General features: G+C 45.7%; 1 protein-coding gene across 2 annotated transcripts in view; it reads right to left on the bottom strand.

Annotated features, from left to right (window-relative positions):
- The window catches only part of LOC144144444 (lysosomal alpha-mannosidase-like), a 522591-nt gene that overhangs the window by 16047 nt on the left and 480837 nt on the right, over positions 1-25707 (bottom strand). For both annotated transcript variants that reach the window (XM_077675887.1, XM_077675896.1), the window contains 7 exons: positions 24169-24242; positions 21728-21937; positions 20766-20884; positions 14834-14947; positions 5538-5625; positions 4977-5063; positions 1925-2152 (listed from right to left, as the gene is read on the bottom strand). In XM_077675887.1, coding sequence (XP_077532013.1) covers positions 1925-2152; positions 4977-5063; positions 5538-5625; positions 14834-14947; positions 20766-20884; positions 21728-21937; positions 24169-24242 — 920 coding nt within the window. The remainder of the gene's footprint in view (positions 1-1924; positions 2153-4976; positions 5064-5537; positions 5626-14833; positions 14948-20765; positions 20885-21727; positions 21938-24168; positions 24243-25707) is intronic.

The following is a 25707-nucleotide window of genomic DNA, read 5'->3' on the forward strand; positions in this document are numbered from 1 at the left end:
AGGGGCGGTTCCCCAGATTTTCCCTAATGTCCCGGTTCACTTGTCGAAACCGAAGACATTGACTCGAAACCGAAGACATTGACGCCGAAAAGGAAACCTCCAAAAGCAAGAGAGGCAGCGAATCGAGTGGTTTGCTCTACCGAAAAAGAGGACGGCCTATGCTGCGACGACAAAGAAAACGGCGTTCCCGACGATTCATGGTCATCTTCCGATCCAGATTTTTGTTCGGAGGAAGGAGGCTCCTGCCTTCAAAGAATGCTCAAAGTTTGAGTCTTGGAATGTGGAGCTGAGAACTAAGGATTGATTGATTGATTGATTGATTGTAGGGTTTAACACGCTGACGCAACGCAGGCGATGAGGCGTGCCGTAGTGGAGGGCTCCGGATTAATTTTGACCACCTGGGGATCCTTAACGTGCGCCAAAATCTCGTACACATGGGCGTTTTTGCTTTTCGCCTCTATCAGAAAAGCGGCTGCCGCGGCCGGGAATCGAACCCGCGACTTCGTACTCAGCAGCGCAACGCCTCCACTGAGCCACCGCGGCGGGTAGAACTGAGGACGTCGTTTTCTTCAAGATCGCTGAGAGCAGCGGCATTGTTGTTATTGACAGGGCCGTTGCTGTGAGAAAAGACTTTAGCATGGCTGTAAGCTGAAGGGGAAGACTTGTTCCTCCAAGCGTGCACCGCAAACGCGGTTCGGAAAACTTAAGGAAGTGTCAGCGTTCCTCAGCTATGTCCGACAACCTGAAAGTGTGCACGGGATGCAGCTGTAGTTCATTTCCTTCTATTTCAGTAGCAACGACTGCTGTCAAGACACAGGACGTGTGGAGGCACGTAAATTATTGTGGGCTATCCCAGCAAAGCCTGTGCCCGCAATGCAAGAGCACAAGAAAAAATCTCCGCCTTCAAGAAAAACGAAGTAGAGCAAAGAACGCAAAAGGACAAACCAAGTCTCACCGAATGGTTCGTTCAAGAGCGCAGAACCTAAGAAAGAAGGTTATCAGAGCCACAGTTTTCCGAGAAAGAGGGAAGAAAGAAATTCGTGCTTTTGAACTTTCAAGCTAATGCGGCGGTAAAGTTATGGAAGCTAGTTATGAGTTAATTGGTCTATATAAAGCAAGACCGGTTTTATAAGTAGCCGGTCGTGATATCGAGGCATCATCCCAACACCTAATCGCATGCGGCTTTGATAGATGCATGGCGGCGGTGAATATGATTAAGCGTAGATGATTTGTCGACAAAAATAAAAAGGGCTATATCCTCTGCCACACGCGATTAGTCAGAAAAATAGCCCCGAAATAATGAACATAAAAGTGCATAATTGGCAGTTATTATTATTACTGTAAATGGCTATAATTGGTTGAGAAACGAATAACAACATATAGAAGCGCAACAAAAGGTCTCCACATGATCGCAACCCCAAATAAAGGCCACGAAAGGCCTTTCTTGTATCTGTCTTTCGCACAGTTAAATTTTGAATATGAACCCCTTCCAACTCACCGAGCTGTCTCTCATTCTAATACCCCAATTTGGCTCCTCGTAGCCAAATATCGGGTTATAAAAATTCAGAATTAACAAAAGCAGGGTAAGATCGCTTAAATATGAGTAGAACGTTATCGGAACTACTGCACAACTTTTTACTAGTCGACAGTGTTCAACTATTTTTCCTAAGCTGCCTTAACGGCTTCGCATTGATTCAGATATGACTTCCTTGCGCCTATCAACGCGCAGCAGTAGCAGACGAACCTCGGAGAACCGATCCCAACACAACCGCAGCGCCACCGCTTCGCGGGATACGGGCTGAGGCCGTTTCTGAGGCATGGTGGGTGCGCGCTCTTTCCCAACTGACCTAATCTAAAAACGTTGATTCAAACCCACAGAGGATTTGAGGATTCAGTGCCCCTTTAGCGCTCTCCCTGTACCCACCCTGGGCACGGGGATGTCGAGCAGCTGCCGGTTGCGCGCGTGGAAGGAGAACTGGGGCGCGAACACCAGCCGGTTGGCCAGGGTGCGCAGCAGGCGCTCAGAGTCTTCGATGGTGCCCAGAAAGACGCGATGGGTTCCGCGGGCCACCAGGCCCCGCTTGTCCACGCCGATCTCGTTCAGGGGCTCCTCGACGCCAAACGAGTCGTCGTACTGCAGCCGGCGGTGCAGCTGCGCCATGCCACAAACAGAAACAGCAGTTGCACCAGTGAGAGGCCCAGTAGTACTCGTGACGCGCATGTGATTTCACTGACGGCCGATATGGCCACCCCTGGGTGACAATAATGCATAAAGGTGGCAGAGTTCCTCTGTCTTCTGAACAAAGCGACAAGAATATGAATGAATGCGTGTGTATTTAAAGTGTGTGTGTGCACGTGCGAGTGCGCACGTGGGTGTTTGAGTGGCACTGTCAAGGTGGCAAGGTTTCACTTGTCTTTTGAGCAAAGTTACAAGAACACAAACATGAATGAATGTGCGTGTGTTTCAAGTGTGTATGCATGTATAAGTGCACCTATCACTGTCACGCCAAGCTTTAATTCCTCAAGCACGTCTTGACGCGGAACTCGACACCCTTCTCTTTGCGTCCGGACGGAATGCGAAGAGAAAAGTGTCGAGTCACTAAAGTTCCGAAAACTGTCACTAAAGTTCCGTCCAGAGGAAACACAACTCGCGTTGAGAGCAGTCTTTTTTTATTTTTACCCAACCTGCCAAACCGCTTCCGCTCACTGACTAGCCAGAATCACTGTTAATTATTACGCGAAGAGAAAAGTGTCGAGTTCCGTTTAGACGGAATGGCAACTGCCACAAAAGTTCCGTTTAGAGGACACAACTCGCGTTGAGAGCAGTGTTTTTTGATTTCTACCTAACCGGCCAAACCGCTTCCACTCACTGACTAGCCAGAATCACTGTTAATTATTAATCATTTTTAATAATTACAGATGATCGGACTAACTCTAGCTCAATCCGAACAAATCTCCAAGCCGCCACCCGACGCCCGCTTCACAACATTTTAGCGAGAGCAGTCGGTATTGATTTTTACCAAACTGGCCAAACCGCTACCGCTCACTGACTAGCCTGAGTCACTAGCTGTTAATTAATCACTGGTAATAATTACAGGAGATCGGGTGTAACTGGCAATGGTTACGTCGACCTTGGCTCTGATGAGTACAAAATTTAGACCGACCGCTCTCACCGCGTCAATTGTAAAGTGGGCGCGAAGTTAGCTGTTACAAAACGCTGGCACAACCACGAGAAAAAAAAAAAAAAAAAAAAAGAGCCAGGGGGGAACCAAACCCGGTACGATAGTGCCATTATCCGAGGCGCAAGCCCTACACCAAATATCAAAACTCAGCATGGCGTCTAATCAGCCGGTTTTACTTTTGTCTAGGCGGAACAGTACAAATTTCGCGGTGGCTCTGTCTGGACGGAAAACTAAGCTTTCATTGTATTCCGTCAGGACGGAAGGATAACCCGCATTGCTCCGTTACGTCTCGACAGAACTTTAGCACTTGTATATCGTTCTGTCTGGACGGAACGCTAGCCACATCCTTTTCCAAAATCCTTAGTCTTAAAGTCATACCCCGCCTTATATTTAAAGCTCAGTGCAGTCTAGTCTACTTATAACAATATCCAAGTGCCAAGGAAATCCCATCGTTATAACCGATGATTGTCATATGTGGGTTGCTAAATAAAAAGCTCCAAACATTTTATTTGCAGGCAAGCGAGGTTGTACTGCTACCTATTAGTGGAAAGGAAGCCACACTCGGTCAGCTTTGTTTGCTGCACATGAAGCTGGCGCACATCTTTTGCAAGAGCAGCTATAGGTGCTTCACCTAGCTGAGCGAAGGAAACGAAGTGCCTGAGAGACTATCATGCATTGGGCCTCGTGCGAAGGTGCTACCCGAGTAGGCTGTGCAACCGCGTCGTCAAAGTTGTCACTGCCACCGCTGTCCGCACGCAGCACGTATACGCGCAACGATTGCCTTTTCAGTGAGGCACTCGGACGTTTCCGAAACACCGGCCCTGACGTCTGATCTGCGGAAAAACGGAGGTAGTTGAAGAGGCACCCAGTCAAAGCAGCAGGCACGGGGACGGGGCCAAAACGGTGGCATCGGGAGGGGTGTTTGGAAAAACTGTTCCCCTCCACCTCTCGCTTTCTCGTAAGCTGCGCAGTTGACTCGTTTTCTGAGGGGAGGACAGAATGCGAGGCGCATCGCGGCGCGTGATGTTGGCGTGGTTGGCGTAGTTGGCGTGGTTGGCGTGGAAAGCCGGCGTCACCTCGCATTATCGGTGCTTGCTGTAACCCGATTCAATCGTTATAGCCGATATCGCGGCACTGGAGCATTGTAATAAGCGGTTTATTTTCCCACGGAAAGCATACAAAAGCAGACGGGGCCATAGCTGTTCATCGTTATAAGTGGACTTGACTGTATATGTATGTGTATATATATATATATATATATATATATATATATATATATATATATATATATATATATATATATATATATACATATATATATATATATAGATGCTTTGATTGCGAGAAGGGCTGTCTTTGGTTGCCGATAGTAAAAAATGGGTATAGCTTCTAACAAAACTGTTTATTGGTCGACGTTTCGATCGGATGCCGATCTTTCTCAAGACGTGTCTTGAGACGTGTCTTTACGTGTCTTGAGAAAGATCGGCATCCGATCGAAACGTCGACCAATAAACAGTTTTGTTAGAAGCTATTTACTATATATATATATATATATATATATATATATATATATATATATGTGGTGATTTTTTTTAGTTTCCAAACTGCACCCTCACCTTAAAATCGTGACCGCATTATGATTGAATAAATACGGTACAAGCCTTGCATCTCTTAAACAGCCCTTGGCAAAATCTCTTCCAGATGTACGGATTACGCAATCTGTCAGATAGGCTTAAATTTTTTGCAGTAGGTCTTGTTTTTATTTTCTTGCGAATCATTTTGTCAAGCACTCACCATCAATTCCAGTTCACCTTCATGTAAACTGCTTCCACCCTGTGGTCTGTCCGGAAACACTGTCAATTGGAGATTGTGCGTCTCGTTCTGAAATAACAGTAGAAAAGATTGGCCCATTAGCTACTATCTTTTGATCACAAATTTTGTATAGAATAGAACAAAAGATGAGAAAATGTTGTACGTTCGTTTAATTTCCATCCCTCTTAAAAGCAATGGCCGACCTGGTAACTATTGTACCCAATTATAATGCAAGCAGTGCAAGACTCACAGGGTACAGCACGTGCAGAATAACGGTAGCGTGTAGATGCAAAGAACCAAAACATGAATGTGTTTCGTCTTCATCTTAGTTCGCGCTGGCTAACACTATGAATTTTCCACTTTAGTTAGCATTTTCCTAGACAAATATCCGAAAAAAAAGAGAAACAGAATTGGAAGCTTCATATATTTTTTTGTCAATATCCTAAACAAATATCGCAGCCAAAATAAATTTACAAATACTTTGAAAATATTTTGCAGCGACTACTAGCAGCAACTTCTTGTCACTGCACAAGGCATACACACCTTGAGGTACATCCACGAGACGACTGGGAAATAGTTGTATGTGGTGGGCTCCACGATCGTCTTCGTCCAGGGTCGCTGAGCGTTCCTTCTGCATGGCCCCAACAGAATAAGGGCTTCAAACACTTGAACAAAACTAGATGTTTTGTTTCTTACTAAGACACAGGCGCTAAGACAACTTGTACTAACGCTAAATTTTCTCACAGATTTCCCCTGCCTATGTACAGCAGCGTAAGCAATGCGATACGAACAATAAGAAAAGCTTAGATGAGGCTACTTCAATTTAATTGTGCATGTGCCCCCAACACAGATTCAAGACAACGATGATACCGTCTGAAATTTAGGGGTAGAGGCAGCATGCAATATAGAAATGCTCCCCCTTACCTAAATGCATTAAACAGTAAAACTGCACATGATCCAGCAGCACAACCGGCACACGTGACAAATTTAGCAGCCCCAAAAGGTCAATGCAAAACTGCTTTTTGTTGTTATCCCCTATGGTAACTTTGTTCAGGGCCCTGAACATTGCACTACCCTTTGTGGCCAAATGACATTCCGTACACCTCCATTTACTGCTTGAGGATGACACATTCTGCCTTTCAACCAACGTTTCATACTGCCTCTGACTTTGCTAGCTGGGGCTGTTCCCCAGGCTATTTGGTTTTTGGCCCTTCGGATTTGAAGAAAATCGCAATGTGTATGTGCATTGGGTTTGAGTGATATATTAGCTATTGACTTAAATCATATTTCTGTATTGGTTCTTCCAGAATTAGCTACACTGTAGAAAATACCCAGTTTTCAATTCATTTTTTTCTAGTGTAGCACCATTATAGCAAAACATTGCTCAAGAACCTAAAAAAAAAATTTGGCCACCTTTACAATTCAGATGTGAAGACTGAGGAAACAGTGGAGCTGGTGGTCTTTACTAGCTTTGAATGGCCACGCATACAAAATACAAGTTTCTTTTATTCAAAAGATTTAGTGTTTTATAGTGCCCTCAGCACTTGACCAACAGCAAATGCTGCTTTATTCACTGAGGAATTAAACATTTTAAACCGCAATTTCAATTCTTTCGCCAAATCGTGTGTTTTCATGACATTGACAATGACGTATCTGCCGCAGGGCCTTAAAACTAAAGATAGCCTGCTGACCAGGGCTGCTACCATCTCACAGACGGCCGTTTGGTTATCTTGTTTATCGCCAACTTTTATAGATGGCACTGCAATACTGCTGAAGTGCCAGTGTTCGCACTGATTCTGGCTGGACTTCTTTTTACACCTGCCGTATTTTTATTACGGTTCATACTAATCGTTTTCTAAAGCTTAGGCTATGACTCAACAAACATGGTCACGTAAGCGACCGTCCAGCTTGTGTCATTTGGTCAGTGTTGTTTCAGACAAGTCCAGCGCGTCCGAAAGTTGTGTTAGGCAGTGTCAGGCGGCAAAGTGCCGCACTAACTGCTTCGGTGTTTACGTGTTCGTTCGTAACTATAATTGTTCACCACACAAATCTTACTGCTATAAAAAGAATATGGCTTAAATTTAAGCGCAAATGGCTCATTCGGCAAGCTCATTCGGCAACCCTGCCTAATTTGTGTTTGCTTTCGCCGGCCTCAGCCAATCGCACAGCTGCCCATTATACGTCATAGGTTGTGGTGCGGGAAATGAGCTAGTGGGTCGCATGGCCATGCTTTTTTTTTCTTAATTATATAGCTTATTTGAGTGAAGCAGGATTCCAACAAGGCAATGTTTCAAACGAACCAAACTTGTTTTTGGTCTGCGTGGTCCCTTTAACTTGGCTTTTCTTAGGTCTGCCCCTTTCTTAGGCGAAAGAGGCAGACCTTTTACCATCTTTCTTTTAAAAGAAACATGGTTAAAAAGCGAAGGTTTCTCTTTGCAAAATGGTTTAAATCAAAGTCCACAATCAAAACTGCCAAAGTCCGAAGCCAAAGTCCACTTCAACTCAGTCAAAGTCCAAAGCCAACGCCCGTGCTACGAACCCAAAGGAAATGCTGAGCGTCCTGAAGGCAATGATAGCGCAATCGGATCGACACCGGTTTCATTACGTGAGGGACCCAAGTTCGATTCTGACCACGGGAAGCGTTTTTTTCCTGCTGCGCACAGTTTTCTGTTAACAATTGTCATGGACAGAACTCGAGCGTAAACAGCCCCACTGAAACACCTGGTCTGTGCATGACCTGCTGTGCTTCGAGCATTACCTAGACTGTTAAAAGCATAAAACTGCTATATTTGAATTTCTTCTGAAGCATCATGCATATATAAGTATGTGTGGAAAAAGCATAAGCATACAAATATACAAAAAAAATTGATTCTGCAGCAATATTGAACGGCTAGCGTGCAGAAACCTTTTCATGAGAATGTAGAGTCAAGAAGTTTCTTACAGTGCAACAAAAAGACGTCTCCCTAGAGCCGGCAAAAATCCTTCAAAGTGGCTTCATTAAGTCAAATGCACTCGCAACAGCCGTGGCTTCAAATGCCAGCAGAGACTTAACAACGTCTTCTTTTCATGCTCATTTTTTTCCCTACTTGCTGCGGACACCTAAACATTTCTGCCAGCACTCTTTGTTCATTTTTTTTTTAGATGCCTTTTAGAGTTCTTTGACCATTCAGCCTATATCAAAAAAAGAACAAATAGTCAAGTACTTCAGTGAAGAAAAAACTAATTTTTATCCAGAAAATTACAAATGAACAAATCAAGCGTACAGCTAAAATAAAATGCAGTGACCATAAGATTTAGCTTGAGAGTATTCACAGAACAAGCTCTAGTTCTCCAAGGCATATGCCATGTGGAGCAGTGCATGAAACATGGGAAATAAAGCCTAAAAAGTCATTGTATTTGCTTCTACGGTGAAAATTACAACTGAAAAAAAAGTAACTTTGTCAGGCAATGATACTGCTATACAGGTTGATCACTGCTATCTCGGCATAACAGCCTTTTTTTTTTTTTTTCGAATGCTGTGGAAATAATACTAATTGTAAAAAACTTTTCAAATATAACAATATAGTAAGAAATGTTTTTCCAGAGACCACCCTGCATGATCTTGGTGTTGTCAATGTCGATGTTCTCTCAGAAAAAGCAACGAAGCATATGGTCATTGCTGTGCCACGCCTGAGTGTGAAGCCAAAAGAGTAGTGACATTACGTTCTCGTGCTTTCACTTTATTTGCATTATCTATTTCCACACATGAGCATGTTCTTTTTTGTCCAATGTATTCGCTTTTCCCTGTTTGTTGTATCGCGCCAATTCAGCATGCTAATTGATTTTATTTATCGTTAAAGAAATTTCATCCGGTGTTTGTGAAGCCAAAACATTCTTCTGCATTTTCACGATGTGACTACACTCGAACCCGACTATATTGAACCTGTTTACGTCGAATTATCTTGTATATTGAACTATTTCTGGTCACGATATATTTTAAGTGAGAATATATAGCAAAAGTTACACCTATATCGAACAAAAATACCTGTGACTCATGATATATCGAACGCCAAAAGCCACAGAAGTGCTCCCCCAAGTTGGCTTTCCCTTGAGGCAGAGCAGAAATAATTCCGCTGGCACACCCCTAAAAGTGCTTTAGCCCGGCCGTTCACAGGCAGCGGGCAGCTCTTTCCCTCTTTCCCCTCGATCTTTCTATTGTGACCGTGCCGCTGAGGCGTGTGAAGCGTGCCGTCGACACCCCACATGCAATAAACGATCCTGGCCTACCCGCCATGCTTTCTTTTTTGTTTCTTGTTCCTTGTGTTTGCGTCGATCGCACTTTGCGGGATCTGTTCCGAAGTGTAGCTGTGCTGGCTAGTGCTTGTGCCGCTACATAATGGCTTATTTGAAGGCTCTAGCTAGCATGAAGCGGCCGAAATAGCCTTTTGCCATGAAGCTGGCAATCATAAATTGAGTCGAACGCGGTGAGAAGTCGGACGTCCCCAAGCTGCACGGAATTCCCAAGAGCATTTTCAGCATGATCGGCAGGGAGCTTAGATTAACCTTTTCAAAATAGGTTCGGGGCAGATGTTACTGAAGAAACAGCCAGAAATTGCTTCAAACCTGCTGCCTGTGTTTGCCAGTGATGACGTTGAAAATCCTGAGGAGTGCAATGAAGCCACCGTCGGTGTTGCCAAAGTGTGGAGCGAGCTGTCAAAATTTCTGGATGCCATTGCCAGATCAACGGCCAGCGAGTTTGCGTGTGTGGATGATGGTGACGCGACCATGGGAGAGTTTGTAAGACTACACTGCCGACATTGTACTGAGCGCGAGCAAAAGCAGGTGCAACGAGGAAAGCAACGACGATCCTTTGCTCACAATCTCCAAGGTGATATGTGCACTCGCTCTAGTCTAGCACGTCTTCCCTTATGTGAAAGGTTGTGGCGTCAGCTGCTCCAACTCTTCAGCTCTTTCGTTACTGCAGGAAATTGACCGATATTTAGTGGTCTAAGAAAACATTTTTTCTGTGCTAAACATGTTGGTTAAGCACATATTTCAGTGACATAAAATGCAGATGATTCAACACACTTTCCAACGACACCATTTAATAAGTTTTTCACGAAGAATGATAGCAAAAAAAAATTATCAAATTCAAAATTTTTGTCTAGGCGTCGAAGAAAATAAAAACAAGGAAGTTGTGTATAACAAACCACCAGTAGTTGAAAAAATCTAGAATATACATTTTGTAGGTAGACATTTCAAAAACCTGTTCTAGAAAAAAAAAATTGATTTGTTTGGAGCAATTTGTAAGATATCAAAGAAAATGCTAGCCTACGTGGTGCCCACGCCTTGTGGTGAAGCCCAATTTCCACTTAAAATTTTGCAATTTTGGATGGTTCCTGATGGTTTGACATTATTAAAGACCCCAATTAGTCCCCACGTGATGTAAAAGCACCTTGTCAATGATTATGGCCAGCACAAGATTCAAGGCAAGCAAGCGATGCAAAGAAGTACACTTGGAGTTGTAAACCAAACTCGGTGGTGGATGCTTGTCGACGTTCTGATCGTCACTTATCTTTCAGAACTTTCATTTAGAGTTTATCATCTTCTGACTCACTATGGTAGCCCTGCTTGCAGGAATAAGGTGCGCTGCGCTAGAATCATGGCCAGCAAGCTTTCACTAAGTAGCTGTCGCACTATTAAGATAGGTAGTTCAGCACTGTGAGCCTCCTACATTGCAGTGCCACCTAGCAATTTTGAAAAGAAACAATATCAGACTTTGTCAGAATAGACAGTTGTACTGAGAAGCGATACTAGAGCTCCGGAAAAACCCTCGTACAAAAACGAAACTGGCCAGTAAACAGCTACTGATGTCCAAGGCCGATTGGAAGCGCTTTCCTTGTCTGAATTGATATCCGACGACTTGGTGTTATCTTGCGACTTTCAGCTGAAGCTGTTATTGCAGAGGAGAGCTGTGGGTGACCTAGAATAATGAGCGGCGTGCATTTTTTGAGGAACTGTAGTGGGCGACGTAGGCACCATGGCAAATTGGCTTGAAGTTGGGTAACCGTGCAGTAGCGCCAAATATGGATTTCGCAACGCAAAAACGAAACCAAAACTTCTGGAAATTGGTTGAAAATGCCAGGCCCACTTGTTAGACAGGTGGGGGACCTTCAGAAATAAGCTTTGGCAGAATAAAGCTACCCTTTCATTGAATCAAATATCACTAGCAAATAGCTGGTGTCATTTTCAGGTAATTATCACCTATCAACGCTGTTGGATTGCAAAGCTGACAACATAATTTGGTATTTGACTTGCTAGGAGTCTTTTGATAAACAAACATTGATGGTAATGCAGCATAACCCTGAGTGGCATGCTTTTTTGTCAAGTGCAACAGCTGAGCCCCCTTTTGCAAAAACACACGCACATAAGCTGGCAAAAAACGCCGTCAAAAATCTGTGTCGCTGCAGCAGGAAACTTTAAACTGATTCTTAAAGTGCAGTGGATAGACTAACCACTGTGAGGCGCATTATGTGTACGAGAAATGACTACAACATGCCGAAATCGGCAATATAAAGCATCGATCACGGGTGATTGATTTGAATAGGCGTGGTAACGAAAGAGTTAGACACTGTGGAGAAGTGCATAGCAAAATTATTCAAGCAGAAGATACAGGACTATTTCATGCAAAAGTAAGGCAGTTTCATCAATAAAGTGTTTTTATAAATAGTACGTGCTTTTACGACATCCAATGCTTATATAGAATTAGTATCCCCTATATCGAACTGATAGGTGTTGTTTTGCGAGTTAGATACAACCGGTTTTGACTGAAAATCTCTCAGTATGTTAGGAAGGAATTAAAGCTCGAATGCCAGAAATTTCAGATAAAGGACTTAGGCGAATGAAGCCAATTATTCCTGTTCACGCATAAAACATAGCTTGCTAAATATACCGTACTATTTACATGATTGTAGGTCGACTTAGAATCGAAGTCAAAGTTTGTGCCGCTTGTAACGGCAAGAGAAATGAGAAATCAGGGGTGCTACGAGCTGGGGAAAGCGTAACACCCTCGTTTCTATAGTTACGGTCGAAGTGTAGTGTTTACCATTGCATACATTCTGGCGTCAATAAAGGTGATGCCGACTTTGAAAGTTGGCGTTCCTGATCTGTGCCCCTTGCCCACCGTACCTAGAGCGGCTAACCTTCCACCAGCACGTTCGGAAGTGTACTGAACGTGATATGATTGTGCCTACGTCAGCGCCGCGCATTGATTCAAGGGATTCGATAATACTCATTTTGTTCATTAGAGACGAACAAAATGCTTCTTCAATGCGAGTAACATACTCTCGAATCAAAGGAAATCGCGAGTGGCTGCTTCTGCCAGCCGCCATGTTGTTTGTTTTGATATCGTGCGGCAGTAGCCACTGCTTGTAGCTTCGATGGTTGTCATCTCGCAGTGAATGTGTTCTCAAGATTGGGAATAAAGTTTCTCACTCAACCCACAGCACATGGTTATTCCGTGGGCTTATACAAAAGCTTTTCTTTTTTAACATCTACTGCACACACCGCGAGCGTACAGCTCTTGTGGGAGCATCGATTATTGATGGAAGAGCCGCCGTATAGGGGGTATTGGTAGTTGACGGAAGAGCTTCTCTTTGTGACACGACTTTCTCGGCGACCGCGTTGCCGCGTGCTTGTGTCACTTCTGTGTTGTGCTGAATTGTCTCGTCTGTCATGAGTACCCTGGGCGCGAAGAACTCTCTTGACGCTCGTTCACAGCAGCATTCAAATGGGCTGCTTTCTGCGTCCGCTTTTTCTTTTTTTGAGAGAGATGCAATTTTGCGGGGGTTGACCTACATTCGAGTCGACTTACAATCGTGTAAATATAGTACAGTAAAATCTTGATGATACGAATCTCGTGGGACCACGAAAAATATTTGTATAATCCAAGATTCGTATGAACCAACACAGACCAAAAAATTTAGCACTAAAAAAAGTTTTCCTTTATTTGTTTTTTTATTTCGCATGAAGAAATCCATGACGTTTTTCTGCTTTTTTTTAACCTCCATGTTGCCGAGCGGTCCTTTCTGGACTTTCGCTTCTTCCTCGCGGTGCCCAAGCACTACACGCCGTAAAGCATGAACCGCATGGCGCGTTTTTGGATGCGATTCTTGCGCGTCGGCGTTGCGCGTCCGATTTTTCCACGCCCGCGTCGGCGATTCCGCGCGCGCGGCAGCTTCTGCCTCGCTCAGAAAATGACGTGTGTCGCACGAGGCAGTGGGAGGAGCCTGATGACTTGCGCCAATGGGGAGGCACGCGCCTCATGGCGGCAGTTTCGAAGCACTCCAGACAGCTGGCTGGCTCCGCCGGAGATGTTTAGGCTTAGCACCCCGGCAGATATTGCATGGGCACTTTCACTAGCGGCGCGAATAATGTTTTATAGCACCGTTTTCACCCACATTATTGGCTCATTTACCGCACAAGAGTTTCGTGTGTGCTTTGAGTGGCATTTTAAACAGCAGTTTAAAGCGGTCGCTCGAGCGCCCCGCACCACTACGCGACCGAAGCCGCCGCCATATTGCCGTGGCCGGCCGCGCCCCGCACAGCATGTGGGTGGTTTCGCGGCGGCGTCAGCGCGCCTGTGGAGTGCGCGGCACGTTTTCATGAGGAAAAAACAACAGACCGGCCGTTCCTGGAGAAAGAGCATCAAAGATGGGAGAGAGATCCCGTACGTCGCCATCGCTTGCTCGCTCGGCAGTTGGGCGCCTCGCCGGCTCGTTCGTATCATCCGTCGGGCAGCGCAGGTCCGTTCGTAACAGCCAAAATTTTTCCCATTGCAAACAATGCAATCCCATTGCAAACAATGCAACTTATCAGATATTCGTATCATCCTGGAATTTGTATAATCCGGAATTGTATCAACGAGATTCCACTGTATTATGATTCTGCATGCATACACGCTTGAACAAAAATGTTTTGTTTTGATTAATGCAAGATTTGCTATTTTTACACCATGTCAGGGATTTTATTAAACAGAATCCACTATATTTATAGTTACTGGTACGTATACATGTATTGATTAAACAGAATCCACTATATTTATAGTTACTGGTACGTATACATGTATTGAATTGTGCCACGAACGCTAGTCAGAAAGTTAAGTGGTGTTGGGGTAAAGAGGAAAGCCTCCCGATAAAAACTCTCCACCAGCTTGGTTGAGCCAGCTTCTTGGTTACCCGTAAAAGTGCGGTGGTACCAGAACATCACTACGTGCAAGGGTCATGTACGGCCGCCCTTGGTCAGATCTCATAATTGTATCTACGTGCTCTTGTACACACCGGTGGGATTAGTGTAGTGACGCCAATTTTCCCCAGGTATTAAGCATGCGGTTTCACAAGAGAACAGTTGCCACTAGCTGAATGCTACTGGTGCATTTCCTGTGCAAGGAAGCGCACGACTGTTGCGCTTGACTGACTGTATCACACCACTTGATTTATTCGAAATAAATATGGAACTGATAGAAAAACTTTACAACTTAAGAATTGAAATCACCTCCACTTAATTCACTACCTTCACAATGCAGGTCTGTGGACCACTCCTGGTGCTCACGCAGGCGCGATTTCCCCCACTGCAACCACATTGTGGGGATACAAATTGCCCGCTTGTAAATTGCCTGTTCTTTGCGAACACTATTATTGCAGAAATAATGATTCCAACACATGCAAATAAGAAACCAGAGCTGCAAGCACCAATGCGAAAGCAGCCGGAGTGATCCATGACTGCTTTAGGAATGCACAGCTAGGAGATCCTTCAGTGATGCCCCTACAGGCAGTGTGCAAAGACAAAAGTTTTGTTCTCACTTTCTTTTGATAGTTCGACGTCCATTTGAATCGGTGTAGAAGGTCCCGCTGTTCCAGATGGACGTTTGATAGCGGGAGATGATCTCTTTCCCACGGCTGGGCTCCCGACCCTCACTGCAATAGAAAGGGACACACACATGGGGCATTGAAAAAGCAAAAAAGCAAAAAACAAGCCTACGCATACGGTTAGTGTTTTATGCTAATACTTAAAGGAGCCATGAAGAGAAAACACAAGTTTGGTTCATTCGAAAGATTGCCTCGTTAGAACCATAGCGACACCACTTATAACGCAAACTTCGCTCAAATAAGCTACATAATTAGGAAAAAAGGAAATGACCATGCGACCCACCAGCTCATTTTCCGCAACAGAACCTATGCCGTCACATGGGCTAAGCTCTGCGATTGGCGGAGGCCGGCAAAAGCAAACGCATGTTAGGCAGGGCTTACAGCTTGCATAGCGAGCTAAATGCCCGTGAAACATACTGCACATTCTTTTTATGACAAAGAACGGTGGAGTAAACGGTTGAAGGTCCGAACGAACTCGCAAGCGTGTGCGCCAATGCGTACGAAACTAGCGCCGCGGCCGAGCTCGACATCTCGCCGTCGCGCAGACGAATTTTCGGGTTCGAGGCTCTTCGGGGCCAACGAACCGTTCCAGCACGCACAGCCGCGACCTTGCTTCGTATCGTAATCCCTTCACAGGAGGTTGGCCGTCATATCGCCAACCAGCAAAGGTAAAAATAGAAACGAGGGGAGTAAGGAACAGCAAGAAGCGACGAGATAGTGCCAGTCGTCGCGTAAGTTTCGAATGGTGTTGGCTTGCTGCTGTCGTTACGAGCTCGTTTCCAGTTTACAACCACTGAAAACTTCAGTTTGTTCAGTTACGGCAGGGACCCTTACGTTAGCTCACTCCTGGGACATGCTGGCGCTCGTCGCCGACTTCGTCAAATCGCTCTGACCTTGGGGAAAAAAATGCCGTAAACACCGCGCATTGACGTTCGTATCTTTCTGGTCGAAGCAGAGAGCTCGCGCGAACGGCTTTCCATACACGACACCGGCCAACTGGCATAAGTGATACTGCTACTGAAATTGAACTATTATTAACCGTAATCAAAATACGGCACATACGTACCAGTCTATATTCGTCCGTCGCGACGGGGCTGACGAGGCAGCAGTGCCGACAGCTGGGCGTTCGTCTGTTGTGGCTATCGCGGAATGGTCGCTTTCCCGTCCACCGCGTATCCCACAACTCTTGCCGCTCGTGCACTTAGAAGCATTGAGCGTTTTTGTGGTGTGAGGTTGTTAAATGCAAGCCCGAGCTCCTCGGCGAGAGTTTTGTTCTCCGGATCAGGCGATTCCATGACTAGGGCTGCGGGTGCACTAGGTTTTACTAGTATTTTTAAAATGGCCGCCGTCTCGATCGACTCCCGCGTGTGGGTGCTATATGGAGTCGACATACTAAGTATCTGTTTCATGGACCGGCTCTATGACGCCATTGTACACGTCACGGAATGTTCAATTTTAGCGGGAGATTTAAAATTTTGGCTTAAATTGCCTTATTTCTCAGTGAATAAAGCATCATTTGCTTCCGGGAAAGTGCTTGGGGTACTATGAAACACCTAATCTTTCGAATAAAACAAACTTTTGTTTTCTCTTCATGGCTCCTTTAAGCTGAAGCTTAAAATCAATGCAAGACTTCGTAACTTATTTGTGTTAGGCAGTAAACAGAGACTGAAAACTTTAGGCATCTCTCTAATTTACATAAGTTATATTGTTAGAGTAACATAGTCAGTTTTGCCACCTGAAAAAACAAGTTATACGGAGGAACATATAAAAAATTTGGCACCCCTTTTTCAGTCCCAGAGGGAAGCCTGCAGCATGTAATGCTTACAATTACATAAATTGCAGCCAGACATAGGACTCTGTATTAGAACACATTTTTTTTGTGTGCACTAGTGTTCACTCTTTCATTCCTTGAGCGAGTCAGTGCTGCTGCCCTTAGGCTTCTCTCATAACCCACGGTGTTCCTGTTTCACTTCCCAGGTGCCTGTTGGCCTCCCAACTGAAGTGGTGTTGCCATCTGTCTTATCTTTAAAGGAGAACTGCACTAAAAACTTCGACCTCTTGAAAATTTCATTTTAGTCTGCCTAAAGAGACTGCGAGATACAAAATACAATCGCTGAAATAGATGTTTGCCCACCACAAAAGACCAGCAAAAATCTGCGATTTTGAAAAAGAAATTGAAATTGAAATTGAAAAAGAAATTACGGCCAGGCTGAAGTGACTTTGTAGCTGGCCAGTAAGCGGCCGGCCGGCTGAAGCAAACCTGTGTGCAACACTCCGCACTAGCAGCAACTGTAGGAGAAGCTCAATCGGTTCTCGATCAAAGCTCGATCGGTTCTCCTGGCTGGCAGGGGAAACAAGCACCCCGCCGGCCGCTAAGTCACTTCTGCTTCACGGCTGCTTGTGTGATCCGCCGGCAGGTGCAGTGTCGTCTGCGACGGAGCTATTTCAAATGCTTCTAACTGGTTAACAAGGTATTTTATGGGGCTGCCAGTCATGTCCCAGTTGGTTTGGTAATACATACTGTACATTCAATATGAATTTGGCCTAAGTGAAATTTGAGTGCATTTGGCCTTTAAGACGCTTGCTTTTTCTTTTCGTGATGGAGGAGCCCCATGACCAAGGTCTATGTCGGTCAGTATCCCAGCAGAACGACACCAGTTTCGAGAATGTTTCACCCATGTTTGATGAGGTGTGTTAGCATCAGCGTGCCATGGAAGCACATAGAAAAAGCATTGTGTGCCTTCAGAAACACAAATGGTGATCTCGATCATTTGCACCACAAATGCATGTATATAGAGTAATAACTTGTTAATTCAAACCAGAAGGGGAAGCCATCTCAGTTCGAATTAATGAAAGTGAAGAATAACAACAGTACACTGCAATTGGGATGCAGTAGGGCATGCTAGCAATTTGTTGCTTGAAAAATTTTTTGAAGGTGACAAGTTGTTGAAGGTGACAGCCAGCACTTATTGCTCTAACAAGCGAAAAAGTGGAAGGCCTCCTCTTCACCTTTTTCAAAGAAGAGACCAGTGACATCTCGTCTGGCGATTATTTTTGAGCAAACAGCCACACTGGTGCTTCGTCGCCCTCTCCCTCCTCCCCGTCACTGGCAGCAACAGGTGCTGCACTTCTGACCGGAGATATGATGCCCTCATCTGTCAGCACAGCACACACACACAATTTTACCTTCTCTCTCCATTCTTCTCTCCATTCCACAGGCAACGCAGCCTCGCGCGTAGGCAGTGGATGCATTTCTCTGGCTATGTACCACGTGCCAAGCCGCTGGCACAGTGGTGCGTAGTTCGCATTATCCACGGCAGTACCTACTTGCAATCGAATTAACGGACTTTTATACATAGATTTCTAGGGAGCTTGGCCAGACCAAATCATGCAGTTCGAATTATTTAATAAGTTCAAATTAGCGAGCTTTCACTATACTACGTGTCAAATGCCAGTCACGAAGCAAACGAATCTATCACTAATCCTGGAACCCACACAAACACCAAATGCGTGGCTGTGGTGATAGTGATACATTTGTTATAATTCAACTTTAAATTTAAGGCGTCCAACCAATACCTGCACGTTATAAGACTAAGGATAGTGGAGGGTAACGGACTAGTTCATGACCCCGTGCATCGTAGCGTAATACTGATTGATTGATTGTGGGGTTTAACGTGCCGACGCAACGCAGGCAATGAGGCACGCCGTAGTGGAGGGCTACGGGTTAATTTTGACCACCTGGGGATCTTTAACGTGCGTCAAAATCTCGCACACACGGGCGTTTTTGTTTTTCACCTTCATCAGAAAAGCGGCCGCCACGGCCAGGAATCGAGCCCGCGACCTCGTGCTCAGCAGCGCAACGCCTTAGCCACTGAGCCACCGCGGCCGGTATAGCGTAATACTACTAAGCTGAGTAATACAACCCTTAAGCTGAGGTGCAAGTCTGTTCACACCAAGGTTGAAAGGGAAATGGCGTTTGGAAATGGCGTTTGGGCACACCAAACGCGTAGTCCCACGCGTTGGGTGTGCCCAGTTGGTAATTGGTTGGCCTCGGAACACGAGACACTTGCATATCAAATTTTCCTCAAACTCCTGAACTTCTCAGGCTTGCTAATACACACAGGGAGAAGATATAAGTGCGCTCCATGGCGCTCCTTATCAAATGGTGTTTTAAGACAGTGACAATCGCTTGACTGAAGAGTCCCAATTTATAAAAAGCCTTTGTGGGAATCGTTGAAGGTAGGAGACGTCGTTCAGACACACAAACACTTATTTATTTAACGGTTGTAAGGAGCTACAATAACCGTGCCTCTTGTTAGGCTTCCGTTCGCGCCATCTTTCCTTCTCTCTCCTCTCTTGGCTTGGATTCTTTCGGTGGCGTGTCGCTATCTAGCCGAACCAAGCTCTTCGTTTTGAGTTTCGGTTTCGTTTTTCCACAGCCTTGATGGTCACCTAGCTTGTCACTAGCTTTCTCCCTCCTTTTTCCCTTGAGTAGAGGAATCACAACCCTTCTCATCAAAAGGGACAATACAATTAAATTAAATTCTCCCTAACGTAAAGAGTTGAGGACGGGTGCCTGATTTTTTTTTTTTCTGCCTGGTTGGATGGAGACGCCAACAAGGACATTGAAGGTTCTGCCGAATTTACCACTAACAGCGTGGCTGCGTAACAGGCTATAACATGCTGTTTTGAATGCCAGCTTGCTTGCATAATACAGCCAAACCTTGATGTAACGAATTTCAATGTAACAAAACCATCACGTAACGAACCATGGAATTGATTTTTACTTCAAATGTATGAACACCATGTTTTTTTTCCACCCTGTGTAACGAAGTCCTGTTTGCTGAAATTTCAATGTAACGAGGTTTCACGGACAACTAGGCACGAAATTTTGGTTTATAGAAGTAGATTTTGGGAGACGCAAGTGCCGAAATGGGGTCTCGATAAAACGCGGATGGCGATACGGGCCGCCCAATGCAGCGGAATGAAGCGAGCCGAGTCCGAGAGCGAGCCCCTTGCCTACCAGGTCCTTGCCTACAAACTGCGTATGGCGCTGCCGCCGCCACATGCTTTGTCCTTTGTTTGAGTTCGCTCCCGTTTGTTGGGTTCCATCATTCCAGCAAGTGCACGGCAAAGCATTTGTGGGTCTTCATGAGCCTTGCGCGTGCGTTTTTTTCACACCCGCATCCGTGATTGCACGCTGGCAGAGGCTTCTGCCTTAGCCAGAAAGCGACTCGCGCCGCGCGCGGCAGTGGGAGGAGCCCGACGACTTTCGTCAATGGGGAGGTGCACACCCTATGGCGGGAGCTTCGAAGTGTTCGGGGATGCCGGCTGGCCCCCCAGAGACAATTAGGCTTACCACCGCGGAGGTTATTTGATGGGCACTTTCCTATGAGGTTCTACAGTGCACTTTTTGCTCACGTTGTCAGATTTTTTTCCTGCATGAACAACTTCGTTTGCCCCTCATGTTGCGTTTCAGTGGGCGTAGAAGCGGTCGCTGGAGTTACCCACATTGTGCGGGTGGCCTTTGCGGCTGCGTCAGCGCGCCTGTGGCTTGAGAGGCGCGTTTTTGCGTGCAGAAAACGCTCCATGTGGTTCACGCTGATGCCCGCCTAGACTCCAACAGAAACAGAAACAGTGTGCCAGCCGTGTATGCACGCCACGATTTCATTTGAGGGAACCGCTTCACGCGGTTAACACTTCATTTTAACCGTGAATTTCAATGTAGCAAAATTTCAATGTAACGAAGTAAATCTCGAAGTTTACCGACTTCATTACATCAAGGTTTGGCTGTAGTAGGAGAACAGTGAAATGACTCCATAAGATGGCTACTGCAGTTCAAAGCTTAGCTAAGCACGCAACTTACCTGAAGGGTATGGGTCCGATGACCCAGTCGAACTCGATGACGTCTTCATCCTTGTACAGCCGGATCACTTGAGAGGCCCATTCACTGAACGTCTGGTGGATTTCTTGCACCAACGGCCCCTGGGGTGCAGAAAACCACGGTTGTTAGTGAAATAACCAGACTCTGCTAGCACTTCTCAGACACCTCCCCCACCTCTCGCTTTCTTGTAATTTTAAAAAGTTCCCATTCCACATTTTGGCAAATGCATGCTTCTACAGAGAGCCATTCAGTGTCACAAAATGTGACACCACAAGCAACAGTGCTGGACATATTGAGAAAATCCAGCGTATTACTAAATCACCAGCTTCAGTGGGTGGTGGGTGAAGAAAGTATATAGGGTGTGATTGGAGTGATGGCAGCACATTCTGAAAAACGTAATTCCAGGAGGCGCTGCTAGGCTTACGCGTACACTGTTTCACAGACATTTCTATGCCCTGGTAAATTCATTCTTGCACGAGTTGAGAGTGGCACTTGATTTGAGCCCCAGTGTCAAAAAGAGAATGAATGAATGACTTTATGGCAGAGAGGAGGCTATAAAGCCCTGTGGGTAGGGAATGGAAAAGAGGATTGGGAAAGGCAACACGTAAATGCTCTTTCCAGCGACAAGGTAATGTAAAAGAAATGGATGAAAACGAAGAAGAGAAAAAAGGGAAGAGACATTCTTTTTGCTAACAGTTCACCGTTAGGCCTCAAGCTTGCTTCGGCCGCCGCAACCTTCGTCCGCTGCTTCATCGTCAAAGCGCGGCGCATGCACACTTCGGGTGCACGCGCAAGTGACTGCATTTGGCAGGAGCTAACAGCAGAAAGCCCCGGTTTAAAAAGTGCACCGTACATATGCATAAGCCGAATGTCAGCGTAAGCGTGCCCCCATCAAGTGACCAGGCAACATGAAATGGCTGCTGGGCAATGAAGCGGCCGCCCACCTTGACTAGAGTGTAGTTGACTCGCCGTCCCAGGTCGATGGGCTGCTCGTCGGCGGGGTTGAACGAGTAGGCCCCCGAGGGCTTCTCCACCACGCCCTCGTAGGCCAGGTATGCGTACAGTGACTGGCGGAAGGGCACCTCCATTCCCGTGCTGAGCAGCATCACGCGGCTCAGCAGGCCAGTGACGGGGTCCACAAACAGCCGGTACTTCTGCTCGGCAGAACCACACGCGCTCGTCACTGAAAGCATCACGCACTTCCCAAGAAACTTGTCTATAGGTGTCTGTGTCGGCCATGCATGTGTGCATACTGGCCACAAGGATAACGGTGCTTTGTTAATCCAGCCGTTCCTGCACTCAAGTCACTCTAAGGGAATAATTCTCGCTGGCTTCCTTGCATCCTGCCAGTCATGCCCACCTGCTCACTCATCCGCTCACTCGCTGACTTATTCCGTAACTTGTTTGCATGCTTGACAAATTAATGTGGTGTTTGCTTTTGTGCGTTACAGCACTGTTATTGAACCAGCATTGACAACGTGCACCACCATAGCACGTGCCTGCAGAGAAACAGCTGAGTAATGAATTGAGCTAAAAATAACACACTAATGTATCGATCGCTAGCACCATAAAACAACAAGCATAAGCAAGCAGCCCAGCAACAGTTCATCGTCCATTTCACACACCAGGCGGCATTTTTCTGGGAGAGATGAGCCAGATTCTCTTTTTGCCCCCAGCTGTGCACACGCCCATTTGAAATAATTATTGTCAGCTCTGCGAAAGTGCGCCAGCATAAGGACAGACTATAGGCCAGTGCTTGGCTAATGAGCATCCATGACCTACCATGCTCTATTTGGAATGCACCACCTACCCGCACAGTTTTTGGTTAGATTACACAATTTGAGCTTCCACTTGCATGTTTTTGAGCTAGCTTGTATAGGCTTGTGAATCAACTTCAGCTGGCCATAAATTTTGTATTTCACCTTTAAAGGAGCCATGAAAACAAAATAAAAGTTTGTTTTATTTGAAAAATTTCGTGTTTTATAGTGTCCCCAGCACTTGTCCTGATGCAAACGATGTTTTATTCGCTGAAAAATTAATAAATTCAAGTTAAAATTCTGATTTTCCTGCTAAATCGTCTGTTTTCGTGGTCTGCAATGACATCCCCGGAACCGACCGCTCTGCAGCCGATTGGGAAGCCTTGTTTACCGTTATTGAACCTAGATGGTGCCACCATACCGTGGCAAGCCATTTTCTGCCTCTGGTTTGTTTTTGACCGTATTTGAACTTAGCTTGGTTTTGTTCAGGTAGAAAATAATCGTTTCGGGAAACATAGTGCTCACTCAACAAATAGGGTCACATAAGACCGTTGCTTCCGTCAATAAGCCAGTGTCGTCTGAGACTACCCCAAAGCGCCGCAGTCCTGTACAGCTAAACCAAGCATAGTGCGTGCAGTACCAACAGCAGTACACATCGGTGCTTCTACGTTTACGTGTGCTTTCGTAACGTCCACAGTTTGTGCCACCATTTTTACTGCTTTAAAAAGAATGTGCCCTAAATTTAAGTGCAAATAGCTCGTTCGGCAAGCTTATAAGCTCTGCCTAATTTGTGTTTGCTTTTGCTAGCCTCTGCCAATCGCAGAGCTGGCTGGTATGACATCATACGTTCTGTAGCTGGAAATGAGCGAGTGGGTCGCATGGCCATTCCCTTTTTTCCTGATTATATAGCTTATTTGAGAGAAGTTTACGATAAAAGTGGTGTCAGTATGATTCTAACAAGACAGTCCTTTGAATGAACCAAACTTGTGTTTTGTCTTCATGGCTCCTTTAAAGTACCATTAAGACTAACCCCTTTAAGTTTCAATGGTGGCTTACTACCTTATGTGACGGCGGCATAAGGTCAAAGCTAAATTTCAGGGAATGCTACCTGAGGCCACCGGCGCAAATGGGTATGAGACATGAAAATCGCCACGCGAGAAGGCTGGCAGCACTAGACTCCTGCGGGTCTGCTTCACCACAGTACACCCGAGTGAGTATAGTCATTCACAGTCACTACGATCAAAGAGGCAAAGATGGAAAATGGCAAGACCGTGTTGTGAGCAAGTGACAGTATACAAGTCTATTTCTAAACAGATTAAATCTCGAGCGTGACGTGTGAAACACAAGCATGACATCTGCATTGCAGTGTGCCAGCCGTGGAGAATATCTTTGAGTCAACTCACACACTACAAACTGTTTGCCAGTTTCAACTTTGTTGGTTTTGATGGTTGGTCATTCCGGTTAGCTGTTGTGATGGAGACACATACTGCGATGGAGACACAGCTGCTGTGATGGAGTTATATATTAAACCAATCAAGCGATGCTTGTGTCCCCCTTGTGGCGCTGTCATGCATTCACGTGTCCCTGGAACTAAAATATGTGCACAAGAACAGGATGAATATACATACGCCGTTGTCTATGGCTGGAGCCTCACTTCCACCATCGAAAACTGCACTGTTTTCACTGTCGCGAAGCGTAAAACCTGCCAGAGGGAAAAGAGAAAAGACATACACTAATGCATATCTGCTACACTACAACCACGACACAGCAATCCCGTAAAGCAACACCTTTGACGAGCAAGAAGTACCATATTTATTCAAATCTAGGTTGATACTTTTTTTTAAAAAGTAGTTCACGAAAGTCGGGGGTAGGCTTAGATTTGAGGATGCGGCTTGCCTGTCACCGCTAGACACTCAATGCCATGTTGCAGCCACAGGCTTGCAGCTTACAGGTTTGCAGGCTCCACATGTTTGAATGTATTGAAACCAGCTCTCAGTGTGCTGTGCTTGCTTGCTGACATTGCTGCATGACCTCGAGAAACGCCCATGTTCGCGGAACCATAGCACCCTCCAAGCAATGCCACTGCACCAATCAATGGAAGGTAGTTTTGAAGGTCGGGAGAACTTCAAACCTCCAAGCCCAGTGCAACTTAGGTTTCAATGAGAAGAACATGCGCCGATGGCAGAAGCAGCAGAACGAACTTTTCAACTGCGCTGCCAAGCTAATGACCTTCACAGGACTCAAGAAAGGTTGACACCCCAAGGTGGAGAAGGATGTTGGTGACTATCTGGAAGCAAAGAGAAGGTGGAATGCCTCTGATGATGGAGATACTACAGGCAAAGGCGAGGGAGGTTTCAAACATTTAAGGTGCCGCACAGACTCAGTTTAAGGCCAGCAGGGGCTGGGTCACTCATTTCAAGGAGTGGTTCGGGTTCAGCCTGCGACGGCATATGTCTGTGTGCCAAAGCCTACCCCCCTAACTTCAAAGGGAAAGCTAGTCGCATTCCAGCACATTGTTATGAAGCAACGGCTGGAAAAGAAGTACAGACCAGGCCAGATCAGTAACGTCGATAAGACCCTGGTGTACAGCATGTTACGGCGATAATTGAAACACTTCAAATTTTTTTCCTGAGTGAACCGCTGCTAGGTTCGTGCTCAAACTTCACACGAAGGTCGCATTTTGTTGTCTATTTTGTTTGACACTAAAAACAACGACGGTATTTACGTGTTTATTCTGAATATAAATAAAAATTATTTTCACCTGTGGGAAAATCGCGGCCGATTTGGACGTGCGAGCCAGTGCAAGCTGATCATGGAACGACGGCACCACCCGGGGTATGCAGGGTCTGTAGCCCTCCACTATGCTGTGAGGTGCAGCATAGTGGAGGGCTATAGATTAATTTTTACCCCCTGGGGATCTTTAATGTGTGCCAATATCTCTACATACAGGTGTTTTTCATTCTCTGCCTTTAAAAAAAAAAAAAAACACTGGCCATTGAAGCTACGATTGAACTCAGGTCCCTGGGCTGGGCAGCACAATGCCTTAGCCACTGAGCCACCCCGACCGGTATTGATATGTCCACACTGCCTGAATTTGTCCTATGCTTAGGTGGCAACACGACATGACCAGCCGCTGTGGAAGGTTGACTAATGTGCCCCATTGCTGA

The sequence above is a fragment of the Haemaphysalis longicornis genome, unplaced genomic scaffold (assembly GCF_048455015.1).
Source record: "Haemaphysalis longicornis isolate Haplotype H1 unplaced genomic scaffold, Haemaphysalis longicornis Haplotype H1 scaffold_1, whole genome shotgun sequence".
NCBI lineage: Eukaryota > Metazoa > Arthropoda > Arachnida > Ixodida > Ixodidae > Haemaphysalis > Haemaphysalis longicornis.